Source organism: Poecile atricapillus, chromosome 16 (assembly GCF_030490865.1).
Source record: "Poecile atricapillus isolate bPoeAtr1 chromosome 16, bPoeAtr1.hap1, whole genome shotgun sequence".
Taxonomy (NCBI): domain Eukaryota; kingdom Metazoa; phylum Chordata; class Aves; order Passeriformes; family Paridae; genus Poecile; species Poecile atricapillus.
Window position 1 is genome coordinate 11,393,148 of NC_081264.1, and position 23,371 is coordinate 11,416,518.

General features: G+C 40.8%; 1 protein-coding gene across 7 annotated transcripts in view; it reads left to right on the forward strand.

The window, feature by feature from the left end:
• The first annotated feature begins 68 nt into the window (after positions 1-68).
• SPECC1L (sperm antigen with calponin homology and coiled-coil domains 1 like) overlaps positions 69-23,371 on the forward strand; it is a 63,128-nt gene continuing 39,825 nt past the window's right edge. The window contains exons 1-4 of one of the 7 annotated variants that reach the window (XM_058851189.1): positions 69-192; positions 13,895-14,084; positions 19,328-19,487; positions 20,194-21,827. In XM_058851189.1, coding sequence (XP_058707172.1) covers positions 13,932-14,084; positions 19,328-19,487; positions 20,194-21,827 — 1,947 coding nt within the window. In that variant the 5' untranslated portion in view covers positions 69-192; positions 13,895-13,931. Of the gene's footprint in view, positions 193-269; positions 692-10,209; positions 10,318-12,843; positions 12,981-13,894; positions 14,085-19,327; positions 19,488-20,193; positions 21,828-23,371 lie in introns of those variants that run through there. The other 6 variants (XM_058851191.1, XM_058851190.1, XM_058851192.1 and 3 more) reach the window with 6 other exon arrangements.

Here is a 23,371-nt window from a genome sequence, read left to right on the forward strand (position 1 = left end):
TTCCCCTCACGGGCGCGGGGCGGGCCCGCGGGGGGCGCGTGCGCGGAGCCGCCAGGGGGCGGGGTGGAGGCGGGCGGAGGGGTCCCTGCCGTGCGCGCGCCCCTCCGCGCCCCCCCTCCCGCCGGCCCGGCCCGCGCGGCGCCCCCGGACCCGGGGCTGCGAAGCAGCGGGAAGGAGGCGGCGGCTGCCCCGGTAAGCGCCGAGCGCCGGCGGGAACAGCCCGGCCCCGACCCCCGCCCGCCCGCCGGGGGGTCCCCGCGGCCGCGCAGGCTCCGGCAGGGCCTGTGTCCCGCGCCCCGGCCGCAGCGCCTCACGGCTGCGAGACGCCCCGGGCTCGGCCCCTCCTCACCGCCGACCCCCGAGGGGCCGCGCTGTCACCCCGCGGCGGTGACAGAGCCCCGCGCCCGCCTCCGGTGTCCCTGCGCCTCAGGGGCCGCTCGCGGCACCCTCCGGCCGCCCTGCCGCGTCCTCCCTGGCACCCATCTGGCGCTGACCCCGCGGGGCCGGCGCTGAGGGAGCGGAGCGGCCGCGGTCCCGGCTGGCGGGGAGGCGCAGGTTGGCCCGCATTTGCATCCCGCGGTGGAATCATTCGCTTCACGCTGCTGGCTGTGAGAGGGATGGTGGGTGCGTGTGGAGCTCCCTGAGAAGAAATGCGGAGTGCTCGCGTTCAGCGCTTTCTAGCTGGCTTTTGGTGCGTTTGGGGGCACCTTTGTCTGGATTCTGGGCTCATGCTTCTCTGGAGCGCGATTTTTCTGCTTTTTTAGAGCTGAAAGAGCCTCTTAAGTTCCAGTTTTGTGCCTGCTGTCTGTCATCCTGTGCCTCACACTATTTTAGCTTCCAGGTCTGTCATGACCTCGTATTACCAGGGATGTAGGAAGGCAGGTTGCTATAGCTGGGACAAAACCAGTCACCAGCCTGTTCTGAGAGGTTCTGTACACTGTGTCTTTAGAGAGAAAAACAATGATGTGCTGATGCTCAGCAATATGCAGCCTTCTCTCCAAAACAGCATCTCACTGTCTGTGATTGTGTGAAGTGTCTGTCTGTGCTGGGGTCCGGAAAACACAGTTCTCTTGTAGCATAAAATGTATCATGTAAGTGGTTCTGCTGGGTGCAAAATGCTCTAAGGAGCCATGGGTTCTGTTGAAAGGCATAGACTGTGCAAGCTCTGCTCACCCAGAAAGCAAACATAAACCTTCTGGAGCTGCTTCCTGCTTCATTAATAGTGTGGACTTTGGCTGCTGAAAGATAGGCAAATTAAAGCCAGTGGCTGCCTTTAACACTGTGGATCACGATATAGTGCTGCAGTAGCTCAGAAGAAGGGAAGCAGTTTCTTCTCTGTCTCCAGTCTAGCTGAGTGTTGTTAGGTAGTTGCTAACAAAAATGAAAAGAGAGGTCTTTGTAAATAGTCTGAGATTAAAACTGGGAAACTGAGACGGGTGTAGTCTCATGTTTCTCGTAACACTGCCACTTCACTTTCAGCTAATGGAAAGACCAGATTCCAGGCTGGTAAACTAGGTGAAGTAAGGAAAACACCCCTTGATTTCTCAGATGTTTTTGTATGGCTGAAGATAGTATGTGTCTTTTTATTTCTTTTCTGAATACGATACATAATTGGGAATAAAACGTCTCAAATATTTTAAACGTATTTTTCTATTTCTGTCAAATAAAGGGCCATTTAGTTAGATAATGCAGCCCACATTTTCACAGTTATTTTATCTGTTCAAGCTAATTGTTGACATATGTTTTAGTGTGATCATCGGTAAAGATCTGTCTTCTCTTTTTGATTGTATGAGGGTCTGTTATATTAAAGTCTGATGGTGGTGGAACATCACAGTGGGAAAATCTCTGTGCAGGGATTTCCAGGTGTCGTAAACTGTTACCTTCTATTGTGATTTGCATCTCTGGGGTATTTTCCCTTTCCCTCTCTGCTCTAGGCTGGTGTGATCTCTGTGGCCTTCCAGGCATCTGCCAAAGGTGTCTTCTGCATCAGGCTGGAGCTAAGGCTTCCCTCAATGGAGAGTGTGTCCATAGTAGCAAATCAAAGACAGCTTGGGTGTTAGGTTGAGATCTGGCACATGCTTGGCCCCATCATTGTCAGCTTGGGCATTGGTGTGGCTTCTTTGGGCCAGCTGGCATCTTCCTGAGCCATACCTGGGTGTCATTTAAAGGTGGCAAATGCCAGGTCTAAAACTCGTCGAGTTTTAAAAGTTTCTGTCTAAGCACATGTTGGGATGGATATTTTTATGCAAAAATTTTTATGCAAAGATTTAATTACAAAATAAATCTAATGTACAGTCTGTATTTTATGTATTAATAGACATATACTTAAAAGTAACATTTTGAAGTCAAATTTGTGCCATTTTTGCTTTACTGTTGGTATGAAAGAGGAAAATAGATTCTCAGTAGGTGGAGGTTATGGAAACTCCTCAAGAGATTTTTCACTAACGTAATTCAGAAGCTCTGTTTTTGACCTTGTGATGTTGCAGCCTGTCTTGCCAACAGGGATCCAGTCCTAGCAGTGTGTAATGCTATTAATGGGACTGAATCACTATTGCTCATTGGGAAAAACAGCATAAGAAATGTTAGCTTTGTACTTCCTGGCTTAAAAAATTACCCCATTTAGTCTTATTTTTGGTCTTTATACTGAAAAAGGGAAAAGGAGCAAGTGTTGGAAGCTGATTTATGTACATAATGGTAGCCTTACTAGTTACAAGGAACCTATTGCTCGTTTCTTTTGAGCTTATTCCAACTGAAATGATCAGAGAAGCCACCATTTGGAGCACTTAGCAATTATTCAGCCTGGAAGTAACCACAGGACACTGTATTTAAACATAAATAATTCATTAGTAGAGTTTTCACACATACATGCATGATTTTCTTTGGGAAAGACCCTTGCTGTCCTGCACCTACAAGACAGTACAACTTTTGATCTTCATCTTTGTAATTGAATGTGTTGGGGTACTTCATTTTTGCAAAGAATTGACACTGTGTTGCAAATCACTGACAGAACTGGTAGCTTTCTGAATTGCAGGGAAGAAAAATACAAAAATAAATTCTGAAGTTAGGTTAAAGGAGACTTTATAAAGGGTTTCAATCCACATGGTTTCAGTACCAAAAATAAAAATAATTTAGAACTAATCACTTGTTGCATATTAAATGGTTATAAAGCCATTAAAGCAAAATTTCAGAAGAGTAAATAACAAGTTTTTACGTATTTCAAACTTGGTTTGTCATTTTTGAAAGATAAATCTTGCATAAATTTTATTTTCCATCACTGTGTGCCAGAATGGAGCCAAGATAATGACTGGCTGCAATTAATTGTTAGATATGCAGTTTTACTCAGGAAAATAAACTGAACACCTAACACATAGTATTTAAATAAGAGTAAAAAAGAGTTAAGGTAGAGTTGAAGTACTTGAGTGATGTATTTGATGACATCAGTCTGAAAGTATTTGTATTTTTTGGATGCTAAAAGCATTTCCTTGACTTTGGTCGTTTGGCCAGCGTGGGATACATGTTCTGCACAGGTACATGCAGTGAGTAATAACTTTCTGTGGGATCTGTGTTTGGGGAGGTGAGTGGAAAGCATGACCAAGAGGCTGGTGTTCTTACCACTCTCTGAAACTTTCTGTGTTCTTCTTAATACATTTCTGTGGATGTTCTTAATTAAAAGCACGCAGTGGTTTTGGCAGATGGAGCCTTCTTGAAGCTTTGGCTGCAGAATTTCCTTGTGTGAGAGCTGGTTCTGGAGAGGCTCCTTTGACGTATTTCACTGCTAGAATGTTGGCTGTCTCTGTATGGACAGGTCTTAAGTGACATGGGCAAGTTTATAAAAATGGTCTGCTAGTTTGACTTTCTCTGTTTAGCCATAGGATTTTTAATTTATTTTTTTCTTTTTGCTGAGTTGCCAGGTTATACTGAGCTAAAATTTTCTTTTATTTAGCAAAGCAAATGACACTGAGGGTTGATAATGGGTGTGCATTTGAAGTAGCATCTGCTGTGCAATGTCTTTTCAGACAATGGTCTTGCCTGTTTCAATTTGCTCTTCCCTGACAAGCGACCAGCACTTTAAATGGGTAATGGTAAATATTTCCTTCAAGTCTCTGAAGGAATATAGGCTTTTCTGGAAGAGAAAAGGAAAATTAAAGCTGCTTTTATAGACATGATTTCTTCCACAAATCTGAGTAACTGTGTACCCTTGAGGTTTTACTTTTGTTTTTATTTCTTTCTGTGACAAAAAGGCTGCTTCTTTCCTTTCAGTGACAGAATCATGCAAAGCTACTTTGTATCTGCACTGCCTATATGAGATGGACAATTATTGTCTCTTGGAAATGATGAACTTCTTAAATACATACAGTTCCTGGTAGTTGTCATCAAATTATTCTTGACTTAGGATTTGTAAATAGGAGATGCATCACTGAATGTGGCAATATCATTGGACTTAACTACACTGAGGTCATCAAGAATAAACATGTTAAAATGAAAACTTTGTGACATAAACTTTTCCTCCATTACTGTTGCTGGTTTTTCTAGTTTTATACAAAACTAAAGGAGAGGTTTTCCTCAACCTGTGGTATGGGCATGACTGTGAATTTGAAAAAGTTTGAAGGTTCCTTCATGCTGTTCTCCAAAGATTTTGATAGTTTGCTAGATAGATATTACTGTAAAAAATGTAAATTCTGTTTGTGAAAACTCAGGAAAAACAGTAAAGACATTTTAAAGGGTGCAGATGAAATTTCAGTCTACTTCATTACAGATTCAGAACTACATTTGCTATGTTAAAAACATGAAATCGTACAAATATTTGTTATAAAAACTTGACAGTTTAATGAAAATCTTTCTGATATACACACCTGTAAAAAATCAGTAGTGTCTATCTACAGAAGAAAATTAAGTCTGTCGGTTATGGACATTAGTGTTTTAATATAAAGGATATTTGAAGGAAAAGGAAAATACTTCAGTATAGCCTTTTTTAATAGAAAGACTGCATTTTTCTGGAGGAAAAAGTATTCAATCACACATCAAAGGCATGCCAGGAAACCTGGAGATACAGGAGCTTTTCAAAGAAATACCTTAAAAGTGTTTCACAGTGGATAGTGCACTTGGCATTCCATGAGGATATTGGCACATCAGCAGCTACATCAGCTAGGGATGCTGTGCTGGGATTTTAGTGCTTTCCCAGGCTTTGTCCCATGGAGGATCCTGCATTGCTCCAACAACCAAATTGTTGCAGGGAACAGCGACTCCATAAACTGGCTGGTGATTCACCCTTTTCTGGAAGGCTTGGAATAAAACTTGGAAGAGAAATAGTCTTACCCTTTTTCCCTGGGGAAATAAGAAATTGTCAGTAGATGGGAACCTCTCCATCCTGTCACAAGGACTTTTCTTCCATATGACTCAAATTTATGTCCTTGAGCTTCCACACTGGGGCCAGTAACTGCTCCTCCCTTAGTGATACCAGAGTATTTAGGAAGGATTTGCATGTGGCTCTGTCTGCCAAGCCTGAAGGACTTTAAACTGTAATGAGTGTGTTGTTGACAGGTCTTGGAGGTGAGGAAAGATGTGGGCCACTGCACAGAATTGAAATCCATAGATAACCAAGCTTGAGACCCCTCAGTGCCCTCTTTTGTCATGTGGTGATAGCGTAAAAATAACATGGTTCATCTGTGTCCTGGAAGAGTGTGGCTTGGAAAGTGTTGGTGCTTTGGTGGGTGGCAGTAAGAGGTTCATTTAAAGCAGGGCTGTTGCTGAGCAGCCAATAGCCTGAAACTGAATTAAAACAAATCTGGGGCTACACCATCTCTGAAAGGATGAGACTTCCTTCTTGTTCCCAGTTCCCAGTCCCGCTGCTTCCTTTGCATAGTATCTAGCAATTACAAGGTGAGTCAGATCAGTCCTGATCTGTCTGAAAGACCAACTCATCAAAAATGAGCTGTGATCTCTAGAATGGAGAGAAGGGAGAGGACCGAGGAAGGGGTGGGACTGCCTCTTTAGGTGGCAGGGTACAATTAAATTATTTTCATGATTAACTTAAGCAATCCCCAGCAGGCACTTCCCTCCCCCAGCCTTAGCAAGATTGACTTGTGCATTGACTTTAGCTATTCCCATTCAGGCCATTCTCTTGGTGCATCTGAGACCAGGATGGTCCTTCTGGGCTTGGGAATCCCAGAGCTGTAAGCACCTGGGGCCTGGGAAAATCCTCAGGTGATGCATCTCTTTATTGCTTCTTCTGTTCTCTGGGATTTTCTGGTTGCAATGCCTTCAAGAATGTTGTCAGACCAGGTTGGTGGTGAGGTGGACATAGCGAGCACCCTGTCACCTCCCAGTTCCACGGCCAGGCAATAGAAAGTCCTCAAACTGAGACTTAATCAACTGCTGGTAAGAGCAGATCTGTCATCATAACCATCCTGATATCAGGACTTGGAGTGTTTGGATTTTGTATGAACTGAAGATCTGGTGGAGTGTTTTGGATGAGCATGAGACCTAGTTAATCACTTCTCTTACAGGTTTTACCTGTAACACACGTGTGCTGGGAGCCACTGGTCTGCCTCCTGAAATGGCCCATTCCATGTCCTTTCTCTGTCCCCCTTCCTGTGATGGGCACCTGGCTGCTGCCTGCTTTACTCCTTCCTCCCTGGGAACTCGATGCAGCAGAAGCCTTTGCTGCAGTTGTTGGTATCTGAGTTCAGCTGACAACATTTACAATGGACCAAAGGGAGGAGGTCACCCCTGGTCTCCTGCTGTAGGCAGCACTTTTGGGAACAGCTGTGTGGGAGAGAGAGCACTGCAGTGAAATGTACGCTGAGCAAGTCACTTTGAAAGGGAAGGAAGCTGTTGTGTTGGTTGTATTCCTCTTGTTGTGCTATTTTACAAACTCTCCTGGTTTTAAAATTGGCATGGCTGGTTTTGAAAGTACTGCCAGGCAGTGCCAGGAGAATTTTCACGTGTGTTTGTCAGTAGGACTCATGCCTGTAGGAATCACAGCAATTAACGGTGTAAGCATTCCACCAGTGGACTTTGATTGTTGTGTGAGGAATACAGTATATGCTTAAGGTTATAGGACACTGAATACACCTTTGTAACCAGAAGGTTGTTGATTTTTCAAATAACACTTGCTTGGAATAACAGGTAAGAGCACTTCCAGTTAATGGAGTTAACTGATCAAGTATCACTTTTTAGATTAGTGGGGTTTATACTTAAAGCTGTCCAGTCCTTTGGCTGGGGAAATGAGTGTGTTAATTTTCTTATTATCCTGGAAGACAATTGTCACTGTAGGTGTTGTCTCTGTCATTTGGAATATTAACCCAAGGGTTTTACAAGGAAGGTTGTCTGCTGTTTGTTCAAGCATGTAAAGTCTGACATAGAAGTGTAATTGCTACCCAGGAAATAGGTATATGCTGCCTCACCTCTTAGTGTGTGGCTTAAAATTTGGATACAACTGTGAAATTTCCCACAAAAGGAGTAAAAAAATGACAATGTAACCAAATTACCTGTCTTTTCAACATCAAATAAACAAACCCTACTTAATAGTAATGTGGATGGTGTTTTGATCTGGACTGTGAGCAGCTGTAGTTAATGGGCATGCTGTGGGCACTGAGCAGACATACGATGTTTTTTAATCAGCTCAACAATGGATACCAGTAAGGTATGGATTTACCTGGTCTGTTATTCTGTTTTTCAAAGCTATAATTTAAAGAAGTCTTCTGAAGCTGCAGTCAGTGTAGAAACTCATGTTGAGACCAAGTTATGGACAGTGGTCCCTTCCCTGTGGAACAGTTTCCCCATGCTAGTTGATGAACAGTTGTTTTTTTCTTTCCTTGGCAGTGATTTGAAATAGCAGTTGTTTGAAATAAGAGCTTGAAAACAAGGCTACATAATTTAATTTTGTTATGAAAAGGCTTTTAGAGCACAGTTTGTGAGTTCAGGAGTTCTGTAAATGTTCCTGTCACTTGTCTGGAATGTTAAGTATTGCAACGGTTACACATCGCTCGCAGCAGCTACAGCTCTGAAATTTTCTCCAAAGAAGGAGTAGAGAAATTGAGGTGTGTAACAGCCAATTCTTTCTCAAAGCTCTGTTTTTTCCCTTCATTCTGTTTGAAAGAGAAGTAGAAATAGCAAATGTGGCTTGAAAACAGTGGGTGGATAGCAGAATTCCTATTTTTTCAGTTCCACAACTTGTAATGGAAAACTGTAAAAGCTCTTCAGAATGTTTAAGACAGAAAGGAATAGGAAGGTATTTTCTCTCTGAATGACTCCCTGCAGCCGTTGTTCAGGGGTGCAGCCCTGTGTTGCTCCATCTGCATTGCACTACAATGCACAGTTGTGTGTTTTCCTCGCAGCACAAGAACGTAGCAGACACTGCCACACTGGCACAGGGATCCAGCCCACCCAGAGCTCCATCCCACCTGCAGCTGTGGGCAGATGCCTTAGGAAAAAACCCAAAGTCTTCCCTCCTGCCCTGACTGCCTTCCCACCTTGAAATTAGATTTTCTCAGAGGGGTTTCTGAGCCCTTTATGCTCAGATATTTAACAGGCATTAGGAAATTTCTGTACCTTGTGCATGGCCAGTCTCCCCATCCCCTCACACAATATGCATTAAAAAATACAGCTCACTTTTTTTATTTAGAACCTGGCTCGGAATTAATTTGCTGGTCTTTAGTTTTAGTACTGGAAGAAATGATTAACAGCAACTCCCAGTCTGCCTTCTCGATGCCATTCCAGATTTGATAGGCTTTTGCCATGTTCCCTTTGAGATGTCTCATGGGAGCTATTATGTATCTTTGATCTTATTTTTGCCCTTTTAAGATCTTTAAGAAAGCCTTTTTTTTTTTTGAGGTTGAGAGAACTGCACATAGCAATTAAAGTGTGGGTAGATAGGCAAAAGTTTGATTTGTTGAGTGTGATATTTGTGTTATGGATCATTCTCTATTCCTTTCTTTACTAATTTCTGGAATTGCTTTGCTTTTTTTCTTTCCTATTCCAAACACTACTCATAGTTTAATGAAGCTGTGAATCAGAATGGTGTAGTCTTGCTGAGCTTGAGTATTGAGAGCACATTTATATTTGAAGCTGCAGTTGCTTTCCCCCAAGAGATAGGTGTGTTTGTGTTTACCTATATTTAATTTTGTTTGCTGTTTTTATTGTCCAGTTAGTCTCATCAGGGTCTTTGTGATTCCGTGGACTCTCCTGTTATCCTTGGTGTCTTAAATTACCTGCTAGCATCAGCAAACTTTCAAGCCACTAAACTGATGTCTTGATCTTAAGCAATAAAAGAAATGCACTATTTCCTCTGTGCTGCTGGAAGCCAGTGGTTTATATATATCATGTTTTTGGAATTATTGAGCAAGAGACGTTGTAGAGTGCTTGTTCAGCTTAGAGGCTGAAAGTTCCAAATGCAGAGAGCTGTGTCTCTTTCTTATATATATAACTTATTTCATATTTCAGATACGAAGCTTTTTGGTGTCTGTGCTGTGTTGTCTGCAGAGACTTGGGAAAGTTCTGTATCTGTGCTTTACAGGGAGTTGATCAGGCTGTATTTTATAATCTCTTTGCTTTTCTGCCTTTTGGGACTGTGTAAGTGACCCAAAAACGTCATTCCCTAATTATTTGGGCAAAGTTGTCAGCCCAAATATATCAAAACCAAAGAATTTGCACAAATAGAGAGTGAAAGTGTACTGACTCTATTGCTCTTAGATGTGAGCAATTTCATCTGTAACTTGGGTATTGGATTTTCAAAAGGGCTCAGTATCCTTAGATTTGAGGGATCACTTGCTTCTAATTTTTTATCTCTTAAAAGATAACTATAAGATTATTTACGATTTTCTTAATAATTATTGGTTTTTAGTAGGTAGCTCTGCTTAATGCCTCTCAAAAAATAATTTTGTTGTTTAACCCTCTATTGTCTTCCAGGCATAGGAAGCTATATTCTGTACTCTTGTAACTGAGCTTTACTTTTTGTGACAGCAATATTAACATAAACAAGCATATTAAATAATGGATGAGATAAAAATAATCACAGTAAGGAATCATCCCCTCCCTGCTCTGCTGCAGTGCTCAGGGTTCTGAAGAGCAACACTGAAGGCATTGCACGTTGGCTGGCTGGATGTATCATATCAGTTTACAGTCAGGAGCAGAGCCATGCCATTGGGCAAAACAGTTTGAAATTATTATTTATGCAGTTGTGTTTGCAGCTGGTGTAAAGCACAGGACTGGTTTCACATGCCTCCAACAGAGCAGGGAGAGCACTCCTGAGCAAGGTTCTCCTGTTCCCTGGACTATGTGTGCTGTGGAAAGAGAGACGGCTGGGAAAGGATACAGGTTAGAGGGAATAGTTACAGTTTAGTTTAGGAATGCAGTCTTTCTATCTGATATTTTGTTGTTTTGGCTTTTTTCCATTTTGATTAAATGATACTGTTTGTGCTATCATTAATCAAATGTTTTCCAGTAGTGTCTTTTGCCTGTTGAGTATTTTCTTTAGTAGTGGCTTTTTCTTCCTTTTTTTGGGGGGAGGAGGAAGTGTGTATAAAGGCAAAGGAAGTCTTCAGTAATTCCTTCTTTCTCCCTAGGGCAAAATATAAAATGCAGTTTTATATGCAGTATTTTCTTTTTAAAACAATAGTGAAATAATATTTTAGTTTTCATTTAATTGTTAGTGCTGTATGTTTCTCTTCAGAAAGCTTCCTTTGGTTAGAGAGTGTTTTGTTTCTTATTTTAAAATTTATTGTTAAGTTTTCTTGTTGGGCAGAGACAAGATTTCTGTTGATTCTTAATCCTGTTTCTTCCTAAGGAATGTGGTGGTATTCTTCAGAAGCACAAAAGAAGTTTTTATGTGCCATACCTGCCTTTTGAGAAACTGGGTGAAGCAGGGGTTTTTCTACTTCTAGTCACACAATATTGATGTCTTCTGTTTTCAGTGCTGAAACCCCATCTTCTTTTTCCTTCTTTGAGAAGGCAGGAGGGGAGAAACTGGCACAGAGAGGCCATAAATTCACTTCAGAAGTCTTAGTGAGCACCTGCTTTTAGAACCTGTAATGCTAATTGATGTTTGTTCTTATTTTGTGTGACCCATTTGTATATTTTTCTCAGTTTTTAAACTATAATGACATAAACTTCTTTCATTAGGAAAGTAACTACTAAGGCTTAGTTTCTCTGGAATTAAAATAGGAACAGTGGTCCCTAAGCCACTTGTCCTCTACATATCTTTAAAGTTTTTGGAAATGTGGTTCTACCTTTGAGTTTCAGTGAATCAAAAATAGTGGTCTTGAGTGTCAAAATTATGGATATTTTAAAGTAATGCCGTGATGAAACATGAGGATTATACTTGGCTGACATGGTTGAGTTTTGCTTGTTTCCATCAGTTGTGCTTTGCAGTTGCTGTTCTTGAAGTGAACACTGTGGCATGTTTTCAGGAACACCTCTCATGGGTGAGAAGCATTTGAGTTCACAGAGTTTTGTCACTGCTGACCCCCAGAGATATATTGATACCAACATAAATTATTTGTTCTGTAAAAGGTGATGTTAGCCTGCATCTCTTTCTGAAGCTGTCCATCCAGTAGGTTATGTTTTTGTCTTACTTGCTGTAATAAACAGATCCAACTGTGTTTACTGTGCATGCAAAACTCATGTGTGCTGTGTCTGGCTTTGCAAGGTGTGTCAGGGCTCATGAATGTGTTCTGCAGACATGAAAAATGTGCCTTGCAAGTAGCCAGGGCTGGGTGTCTCCATGCCAGCCGGAGCCACTGCTTTATCTACATTGCCAGGCAAGGCTGTCAGGCTTTGCCCAAATGTTTCACAGTCATATCACTGCCAGTGCCCTAACCCTCCTCAGAGCACTGCCCTTCTCACTCCCTGAGCTGTCAAAAAGGGATGGTTCTGACTGACTGGATTTATTGCTGCTGTGTAGTTTTTCTTTGGGATAATTTTAATTCAGTAAGCCTCGTTACAAGCTGTGCTCTGAAAATTCATTTGGTTATTCCCTAAGCGTGCTATGGGCAGTTTATTTATGTCTGTAGAACATCAAAAGTATCATTCAATAGTAAAGATGCCAGTTTTACTAAAGAACTCTATCCTCTTCAGTATTTTCAGTTTTAGTTTTCAGTTGAATAAGATCAAAAGCACAAGTAAGTTTGTCTCATAAAGTGACTCATAAACATGAAAAAGGCAAGAAATAGAAGTGTGGCAACTTAGATGGTAACTACTGTTACCATCTGCTTCTCGAATCTAATAGGCAGTTGTACCACTTAATATTATGTGTGTATAGCAAACATATAACCTTCATGGGACTTTTCTGGTTTGGGTTTTGGTTTTTTAAGGACTCTCTCATTTCAAATTATCTCCCAGTTATTTAATCTTCTGAGAAGGCGTTCTCATTACTTGTAGCTGTATGGCAGGACTGGTGCATTTTTGACATTGTGATGATGAAACTGCAACAGCAAACAAAGTTTTCTGTGTCTGTTCATGGCAGCTTTCAGAGCTAAAGGGAATCTGGAAACTATAAACAAATATTTTCAGTGTCTTAAGATGAAGCTTCCTGTTGCTTCTGTTAACAGTACTTAGGGATCTGAGGAGGCAAAACTCCTGCAGTTTTACTGACTTTGATAAAAGTCAGAATTGAAATATACTTGTGTGCAGCTGAGGTGGTGCTAAGAAGGAGTGTGTGTAAGGTAATGGTGTTAATTTTATTAGCTGAAATTATTTAGTACTTCTGACCACTGTGTTGTGTCAAATATCTCATACACACAGTCAACAGTCTGCTTTGAGATGCTTCCATTTTTAAGAGATGGAAATGACCAGACGTGTTTCATGTTTCCAGTCAGCTGTGAGATACTGACCTCAGATAAACCTGATCACTTACTTCCACCTGGAATCTGTAAGACTGAAAGTGGGTGGAGATGTTGTCCTCTTCCATCCCATGGCATCTGACTCAGGGGTGATGAAGAAAACAGCTGCCAACTCTTCCTCTTCACGAGGAGAAGATCCTGGTGTGTCCAGTCTTTCTGGTAGCCCATGCTTCATGTTAAAGCTGTTCTGTGGCTGTTCCCCTGTTAGTCTGTGCTTCCTTGGAATTAGCTGGTTTTGATGCAATATCTACAGTTTTTGGGTCTGCTGTGGCTGCTCCTGCTTTGAATAAAGTCAGCTTTGTTTTCTGGACTTCCATCTGTGCTTGTGGGTGGAATGGCAGTGCTGGCAGTTGTCTGCTGTCAGAGACAGCAGGTCAGGCCAAGCTGCAGGATTGTCCTGACTGTGGAACCCAACGAGCTGCTTCTGCTTTCTTCTTGCAGATAATCATCGTAATCACACAACTCATATTAAATTTTGTAAAATTCCATGTGTTTATTACTGTGATTTTTAATAGTTGATTAGAGGGAATCTGAAATTTTCAACTTCTTTGGATTTTTTGTAGAGTAAGTTTTTCTCTGTGACTGCTGTTTTAGCTCTCAGCACCGTAGTTCCCAAGCTGGTGGTAATCTTTTCTCAGAGCCAGTGTTGTTGGTAGTTAGGCTGCTGCCTGAATACTCCCACAGTGTTTTCCTTCCCACAGTCAGAAATAAAGGACATTGCTCCCTAATAAGCCTTTCTTTTGCTGGCTAACGAGTGAATACAGTGACATGGGTCACTTATAAAATATCCTTGGTTCAATGCCATTTGTGGAATGAGAACTAAAAAAAAAATGATTATAATTTGGAGTGGAGCTGTAGGAAGTGCTTAGTCCTTAGCAAAAATCCCTCTTAAAAAAAAGGCAAAAACTATTGGTCAGTCACATGCATTTTGTTTGGCTCTAATTTGTGGTCTTTGCTGCTTTTCTGGATTTCTGGTTTTAAATAGAACATTATAAAAAAAGACATTGCTTTTCATCTGTATTTTATATTTAAAGTATCTTTCTTTCTGCTTGTAGATTTGTTTGTAAATGCATCATAAACAGACAGCCCAGAATGAAGAAAGCAAGCAGGAGTGTTGGCTCAGTGCCCAAAGTGCCTGGAGTAAATAAAGCTCAAACAAGTGAAAAAGCCAAACCAGAAAACGGCTCCTCAGTGTCTGCAGTAACAAAACTCTCCAAAACCGGGACATCGGCATCGCTTTTGAAGGTAATAACCAGTAGAACATTATGATTATTTGTATATTTTTTTACAATAAAGCTTTAAAAAGGGTAGAATTTCAGGGCTTGTCTTTAATGCAGCTTAGACTAGAGGTTGCATGGGTAGCTGGAGGGAATCTGGGTAGCTACAGAGCACTGGGCAGGGTGACAGGATCTTGTGTGTCATTCCTGCTGTACTTTCATACTGCAGGATGAGATGGAGAGCAATGTGCTGTGCAGGACTTGGCCGTTCTACAAAAGGAGCAGAGTGGAAGTTGTGTTCTGACAAATGTTATTCGTTTGGTGTTATGCTTGAATGGTGTCAGTGACTAATAGGATTTGATAAGAGTTATTTACTAATTCTGAAAAAATAACTAATGAAGTATCTACCATGAGAATTTTTTTATATCAGTGATCCATGTCAGGTCAGTGCAGCTGAATTCTTCTGACTGTTTTGGCCTTCGCTTTGTGTTGAAGTACTGCTTGAGCTGAATTTTCACAAGTTGGTTCTTGCTCCCAGAACAAGTTCAAAGGTAGAGGTTTTCTCTTATAATAGCAAAACAAGGCAGTATATGTAGGAGCAAATGGCTTCCAACAAACAACCAGACACTGAGGTGTGCTGGTGTTTTCACCTGGGAGCAACCACATCTGGGTTGGATGGATGGAATGAGCCTGCCTGCTCTGCCTCCTTTTCCTGGCATGGAGACGTGGCTGGATCTCCTTTTGCTCTCTGCAGCCCAGTGTGCAGTGCTGTGCTGCTGCTGCCCTGGAACAAATGAACAGAGCAAGGAACAGGGTGTCCAGCTGGGACCTGAACCACTCTCACTGACACACAGGAAGCCACAAAGGTTATTTAAGTAACTGGCAAATAAAGATCCAAAATTAAAGAAGTGTAAGAGTTGAGGTCTCTCTGTAATAGCTCTGCAGGATTATTGAAGTCAAAAGATGTGTTCCCTTTCTCTTCTTCCTTTTCTTTTATAGAAGAATGGTTGATACTTTTGCTGATAAACTTGCAAGCCAGGTTTCAGGGAGGTTTTTTCCCAGTGCCCCTCCTTTCTTCCATCACCCAATGCATCTTGCAGTTTTCTTAGCTTTAAATAATCTTTTGATGCTTGTTGACACTACTTACTTTATATTTCTAGAAATCTCTCAAAGCAGCTCAAGTCCTTTGTAGTTTACTTATCAAGTTTCTTATGTCATACCTCTCAGGGAGATAAAGGAAGAGGATGATCTAACACTTAACAGATTTGACCCAGTATGCTTTCACAATTTTACTTATATTAGTAACACTTCTGGCTATGTTTTGGTGTGGGATTAGAATTCATGACAGCAGTTTATGAGTTTGAGGCACAATGAAAATTTTCTTTTGATTACTAAGGCTTATCTCAGGTTTATGATCAACCAGGCTTACTCATACAGTTGGATGTCTTTTACTTGTTATGGTGCTGTTGTGCCAACTGTGTGACTTAATGATAGTGATGAATCTTCTTGGAGTGTTCTGTCCTTATATAACAAAGTTAGTTGTTTGTGGAGTTTTTTTTGTTTACTGGTAATGACAAATCATAATTTCTGGCTTGAAAGAAGTATCAATAGAAGTTACATGTTAAAAAATGTTTTTAGTATAATTTTATATTTGATATTGTTGATTAAACATTTGTCATATTGTTTTCCTCATAGGGGTTATAGGGTCTTCTCCTGATGAATTGGTGTGTGTTCTGAATTTCATTTAATATTCTTTGACAAAAAAAATGGATGGCATTAAATAACTTGATTGCAATGCCTACTAATTTATTCAGCCCTCTGAGTTGGATATTAAGTGAAAGTCCCCTATTAAAGAGTAGAAATACAGTCCTGTAACAATCTTGGTTCAGTCAATAATAATGTTGCAAAATGGAAAATTGTTTTGTAATTATAGCATCCTCTTCATGATATAACTGTCAGCCAGCTTTGGGTGGGCTTCTTTAATTGCATTGTTCCATACATTTGTCCTTTTTTGTGGAGTTTTCAAAATGTGTGGACAATGAGCACAGGAAGAAACGGTGGGACCCACCCTTCAGTAGAGCTGAGCCTGTCCCAGAGTCTGTTCAGCTGCTTCCCAACGCCCTTGGTTCCTTCTCTGTAGTTTTTGTCCCCCTCTTTGCCCAGCACCCCACACACATTATTACTACAGAAGTTTAACTGCCAGCCACTTTTAGTTTTTAATCTGTCAAAAAATACTCTACAAATAATGTATTCTTATTTTTAAGATCATTATTTTTTGACTTCTTTCACTAATGAGCTTGTGATCCTACTAACACTCCCAGTGTTAATTAGACAGCAGCTGTACTTCAGACGAATTGCAAAATTCAGTGTCCCTGAAAAGCCAGGACTTGGAGACCAATATTTGAATATTAAAAGTTACAGTGTGTTTTCAGTATTCATGTGTCTAGGCTTCTATTCTGTTTGCAAAATGCAGTAACTTAATTACAGATTGTTGTGAAGTTTGATGTTTGAAAAACTCAAATGCAGCAACAACAACCATCAAAGAAAATCTTAGGTAGGAATAATTATATATATATAAAGGGATTTGAATGAGATGCAGTAAATAGGATATACATGTTGAGAAACTAAGATGAAATGAATTGTATAGGTCATTATTCAAGTTTCGTTGCACTGAAAGAAAGTGGTGAGAGGAAAACAGAATATGAATTGTATAATTATAAAGTGGTTTTTTATACAGAAAATCAGAATAGGTCTGGATGCACATTTCTAATTATGAGATTTTCTAAGTTTTCATATTTTAATGTATAGGAGTTTTAATGCTAAGCAGGATGGCACAGTTCTTAGCAAATGGGGAAAAGTTGTTTTATAAATATACACCGTTGCTTTTGCTTCTATTAAAAAGCTATGCTACAAAAATACTTTGATTTTAAAAGTTCTGAATGGTTGCCATTGTGGAACATTAAGAGAGCTGCTGGTTTGTAATTTTTCCAAAGCTTTGCTAAATAGTTTTCTTTGCCAAGAATATAATGTTTCAGCTTTGAGAAACTGTTTACTAATTGGCTGCAGAGGAGGCAGTGCCTTCCAACCTAGACCAGAAATAGTTTATGGGTAAGTCAGAAGAAGAATGGCTGTCTTAAATTCCTTTGTTCAGCAAGGACTGCAGATGACTAATGTCTGAACGTGTGGATTTTACTTAATGATCTTTTTTCTTCAAGCTGAGTCATATCTTGACCTATTTGGCTTGATAACGTGTACTTGTACTCTAAGTGTCTAAAGGCTTAATCTCATTTCCCCGTTCTTTCAGCAGGGTAAAAATGCTGACAGCTCACAGCCTGTTTGAACTAACACGTTTGCAGGCAGGTGGGCAGATCCAGCAGCAAAGCAGAAAATCACTGTTCTGTGCCAGTTTGTAATACCTTGATTTAAGCAATAATTGCACAGAGTTGCAACTCTCTCCCTGTACCCCCATGCCCACAAAATTAATTTAAATTAGATACAAAATTTAGTTAGTTCACAGGTAAACCAGGATTGTTGTACATCAGTAGTTTATGCTCGCTTGAGTTGGATGGGCTTTATGGCTTTTGTAGCCCTCTGACATTTTTGCTTTCCTATTTATATTTCCTGTGCCTGTTTGCATGGCTGTGTGACATGGCAGATCAAGGAGCTGGTCTGACTCCTGGGAGGAAGAGGAGCCCTTGCAAAAGCCTTGTTTACACAGCAAACAACAATGGCATTTTCATTACAGAAAAGCAGCTTTACGTGCACATCAGACTAGATCCTTGGAGTGATGTGTTCTCTTCCAGCCTTTTATAAACCTTCTCAGAAGGCAACACTGTTTCTGACATGATTCAATAAAAACATTCTTGTCCTAGAGGATTTTACCCTTACAAATAGATGTTTCTATCTGTAAATTTTCTGTATTTCTATCAATTGAATGCAGAGCAAATATGTTTGCCTCCCAAAGCTCCCTTTTGTTTTGCAGCTGCTCTTCCTTAAATTGCACTGATCCCATCTATGCCCTTTCCACAGTCCTGTGATCAGTGTTCCTAACTGTTCTGGAATTGGCACTTGCAAAGACAGACTGTAGAAAACAGAGTGACATACAACTGTTTTTTTTAAATTAAGCAAGTGTACCTTTATTCTAAATGTATAGAATTGTAATGTCTGCAATACAGTTTTTAACACGGATGTGTGTGGGAGCTGGAAGTTACAAACTTGCAGACATGATGGAAAGCAACTGGTTAACTCCTAAGCACTACCTTTTAGCTGGGATGTTGGAGGAGAGTTCAAATGTGTTATCCAGCTGAATAATATAGTTGCTCAAGGAATGCTGCTAGCACAGCTGTTTTCTTTTAATTTTTTTTTTTTTGCTTATATAATGGGAAAAATGTTGAGCATATTTTTATTTTCTCCATTTGAAAAATTGCATTTTAAAGAGTATAAAGTCTGCCAATTAATGCTTAAGGGCTTAGTATTTCTAAATTTTGCTTTATTCTGAAATATGTATTCTCTGTTTGGGAGTCTGGTTTGTTGAGAATCCTGTGCTTGTTGCCTTGTCACATTCCAGGCAGTTTTTGTGGCTAACAGTAGTTTCAGGAGCAATCATGAGGTTAGACAAAAAGCCCATCAAACAAATACCCCATCTATTCAAATTCCCTAGAAAAGTGCTTGAAAGCAAGGCAAGGATATATGGTGAGGGTGGCTTTTACCCTGCCTCTGTCCTAGTTTCTAGTGATCTGTAGCTTAGTATTTTGAGCTAGAAATTGTATTTTGCTAAAGTTGGATTGATTTTTGTTCCTTGATTTGAGCTTTTTGTTGTGAATTTGTCCACCAGAAAACATTTGATCATATTCAATTGAAGGATATTGTACTAACTTCCTGGTATTTGGTGGTTTAATTATATAAGAATTGCCTTCATTTTTATGCATAAATAAACTTTCAGTTAAAATTGAGAAGCTTTATGCTATGATGTGTTACTGTACTTTAATTGATTTTTTTTTTTAATTATTTTTCTCCTTGGTACTGAAAGATTAAGAATTCTTGGGGGGAGGGAGAAGACTCAGTTTCAACACTCATATGTAAGAGTTAAAGTTCCATTTCAGTTTACTGACTGCACAGGGCAGTGCACTTACACTTTTCAGCATTCTTGCATAGGCACATGACTTGTCCAATACATACTTTTTAAAGTGAAGGAATCTTTAACAGTTGAAATGTTGGCTATGCAGACTTCTGGGCCAGCTGTCTTAAAGCTGCTTCTTTCCTTTCTTTCAGACTAAGAGTAACGATGACCTCTTAGCAGGGATGGCTGGTGGCGGTGGAGTGACGATGACCAACGGTGTCAAGGCCAAGAAGAACTCTTGTGTTTCAACAGCAACTTCAGCTCCAGGGACAGCCATGAACAGTCTGGAAAACAAACCCAAAACTATTGCAGGTAAATGGATATATTGATTCTTCAAGGTGGAAGTTGGGGGGCTTTATATTCTCATTTATTGTATTGAGGATCCAGGTTGCCTACTGAAGTGCTCAGTAACACCATGGTCAAATCCCACACCTTATGAACTCCTTTCCTGTTTTTAATAATGTAATTGCTTTTTTGGAGGGTATTCCTTTTAGTTTTTTCAGTACAGACTATGCAACTATTATATAAAATGAAATAAAATAATTAATTTAGAGAATCACAGATTTTTCTAAAATTCTGTTTAAAAAATTCATGACACAAGCACTAAATCTCTAAGATGACTTGTTTCAGTGAACATTTTGGACATTTTGTATTGCTTTATAGAAATAAAGTAAGAGGGCTTTCAGAAACTGTTCAGAAAAGTGAAATCATTTAGTGTGTTGTTGATATGGATTTAAATAGGTCTTGCTGTGTTTTGGATTCAGTAATGCTTGCAAAGCTGTAAAGCATCTGGAAATAAAGGAGTAATAATCTATCTTCATTTTTATGCAATGAGATGAAAATAGAGAGAACAGAAAATGCTGAATGTTGGGTTAATGCTTACTTCAGATATTTTCTGTGAAATGTATTTAGCAGTGTGATTCAGAAAATCAACCACTGTGCTGCTGGTACAAAGCACACAGCCTTCTGTGAGAGACGCTGATTTTAAATTCACTTTCCTCTTTCGAAAAACATACAGGTACAAGTTCCACAGCTAAGCGTAGCACTTCGTCTGGAAATAAAGAGTCGAGCTCTTCTAGAGAGAGGATCCGGGATCGTTCTCGTTTGAGCCAGAGCAAGAAGCTGCCTCTGGCAGGACAGGGGCCCAGTGACACGGTGCTGGCAAAGCGCTCCCGCTCCCGCACCAACCCGGAATCCGATATCCGCATGAGCAAGTCCAAGTCAGACAATCAGATCAGTGACAAAGCTGCGCTGGAAGCAAAGGTGAATGATCTTCTGACATTAGCAAAAACTAAAGATGTGGAAATCTTGCATCTGAGAAATGAATTAAGGGACATGCGTGCTCAGCTGGGACTCAACGAAGATCACCTTGAGGGGGATGAAAAATCTGAAGAGAAAGAAGCCATTGTTGTCCATCAGCCAACTGATGTTGAGTCTACACTGCTCCAGTTACAGGAACAAAACACAGCCATCCGAGAAGAGCTCAACCAGCTGAAGAATGAGAATCGAATGTTAAAAGACAGACTAAATGCTTTGGGCTTTTCTTTGGAACAAAGGCTGGACAACTCTGAAAAGCTCTTTGGCTATCAGTCTTTGAGTCCAGAGATTACAGCTGGCAACCACAGCGATGGTGGGGGCACTCTGACATCTTCAGTGGAAGGTTCTGCTCCTGGATCAATGGAAGACTTGTTGAGTCAGGATGAAAACACTCTCATGGACAACCAACACAGTAACTCCATGGATAATTTAGACAGTGAGTGCAGTGAAGTTTATCAGCCGCTGACATCAAGCGATGATGCCTTAGATGCTCCGTCGTCTTCAGAATCTGAAGGAGTACCAAGTATAGAAAGATCTAGGAAGGGAAGCAGTGGCAATGCAAGTGAAGTATCTGTAGCTTGTCTGACAGAACGGATACATCAGATGGAAGAGAATCAACACAGTACAGCTGAAGAGCTCCAAGCCACGCTTCAAGAGCTTGCAGACCTGCAACAAATAACACAAGAGCTGAACAGCGAGAATGAAAGACTCGGAGAGGAAAAAGTAATTCTAATGGAGTCTTTGTGCCAGCAGAGTGACAAACTGGAACACTTCAGCCGTCAGATTGAGTATTTCCGGTCCCTTTTGGATGAACACCATATTTCCTATGTAATTGATGAAGACATGAAGAGTGGGCGCTACATGGAGCTGGAGCAGCGTTACATGGAGCTGGCGGAGAACGCTCGCTTCGAGCGGGAGCAGCTGCTGGGCGTTCAGCAGCACTTGAGCAACACTTTGAAGATGGCAGAACAAGACAACAAGGAGGCCCAGGAAATGATAGGGGCATTAAAAGAAAGGAATCACCACATGGAACGGATTATTGAGTCAGAGCAGAAGAGCAAAACAGCTCTGGCATCTACCTTAGAGGAGTACAAAGCCACAGTAGCCAGTGACCAGATTGAGATGAACAGGCTGAAAGCTCAGCTAGAGCATGAAAAGCAGAGAGTGGCCGAGTTGTATTCCATACACAACTCTGGGGATAAATCAGATATACAAGACCTGCTGGAGAGTGTCAGGCTGGATAAGGAAAAAGCAGAGACCTTGGCCAGTGGTCTGCAGGAAGAGCTGGCACACACCCGCAACGATGCCAATCGATTGCAAGATGCCATTGCAAAGGTACAGCTTAAAATACCATTGTATTCTAACATCCCATGTACACCATGACCTATTGGCCTCTGTAGTCCTTTCAGAAGTAAAAGATTAATTATGAGGTTAATTGGATTGCAGTAGTGTTAAGATTGATTACTTTCTCTTGACTTTTGTTATGGAAATGATGTCAGCATTTGAAAAAAATACATGGATACGTTGAGCTCCAGGTTGACTATTGTGTTACTTTTTAAAAATATTTAAACTCCACAACTTATTTCAGTGGCCAAACTTAAACAGTATATAAGATACTGTACTAATTCAGTGATTAAATTACACACCTTCTGCAAGACTTTATGTGCTGATTAGGTTTTGGATCGAAATGTTTATTTCCAGTTCTGTTTTGACCCAAATATTTCTAATTTATGCAGTAGCTATGTCTACTAAAAGTATTTACCATAATTTAATATAAAAGCAAGAATCACACAATTTATTTAATAACTCTACATATGCATTTAAATCTTCCTGAAAAATTTTCATTTATATCTTCCTGAAGAGACAACTTATTCCAAATTTAATGTCTGAATTATGTATTAGCTACAAATCAGCATGTTAATCATGATCACAAGCTTGTTAGAATCAACGTTAATGTGGGGTGAAAAATATACTAAAATTATTTTAATAATTAAAGTTGGAGAGTGCTATTAAAATAAAAAACACTGATACAGATGACTTAAAAGCAGGGTATTTTGTCTATTAAACTTGCTGCCTGCCAGCATTGCCCACCCTAATTTCTCTTGTTTTGCCGGCACCCTATTTTTGCTGTTGGGTTAATGTTCCTGTGCCTCTGATCCCAGCCTGTTACTTATGTTGCAGTTTTATGAGGCAGGATAAAAAAATCTTCTTCCCTGCTCCTGAAAGGGAGAAGTCAACAAATCCCTTCCCCTTCCCCTTCCCCTTCCCCTTCCCCTTCCCCTTCCCCTTCCCCTTCCCCTTCCCCTTCCCCTTCCCCTTCCCCTTCCCCTTCCCCTTCCCCTTCCCCTTCCCCTTCCCCTTCCCCTTCCCCTTCCCCTTCCCCTTCCCCTTCCCCTTCCCCTTCCCCTTCCCCTTCCCCTTCCCCTTCCCCTTCCCCTTCCCCTCCCCTCCCCTCCCCTTTTTTGGTTTTTTTTCAGTTTAATAGTTTGACAGACTCCTCTGAGAACTCTTTTGACTCACTAACACACCTCACACACAAATGTGACACATTCTTAAGGAAATCACTCATCACACAGGTCCAGCAAGCACTAAAATTGATGCACAAGAGACTGGGCTTTTTCTCTTTTGGCAAGAGAAAGGAAGGGTAAAAAGAGTTTCCCCCCCACCCTGTCCCTTTTCCGTGGTAGCTGGATGTTAAATTGGATCAGCTGCTCTTGAAACCTCAGCCTTGGTACAACGGTGGTGTTGCTTCACTTGCATGCAGGCCACTGCTCTTAGAGTAGCTGGGAATGCTCATATATCCAGACTGGGAATAAAAAAAGTTTAATTTTGGCCCTTATAGCCAAAGGCTTACATTTCTCCTGTATTTTTCTGATTGC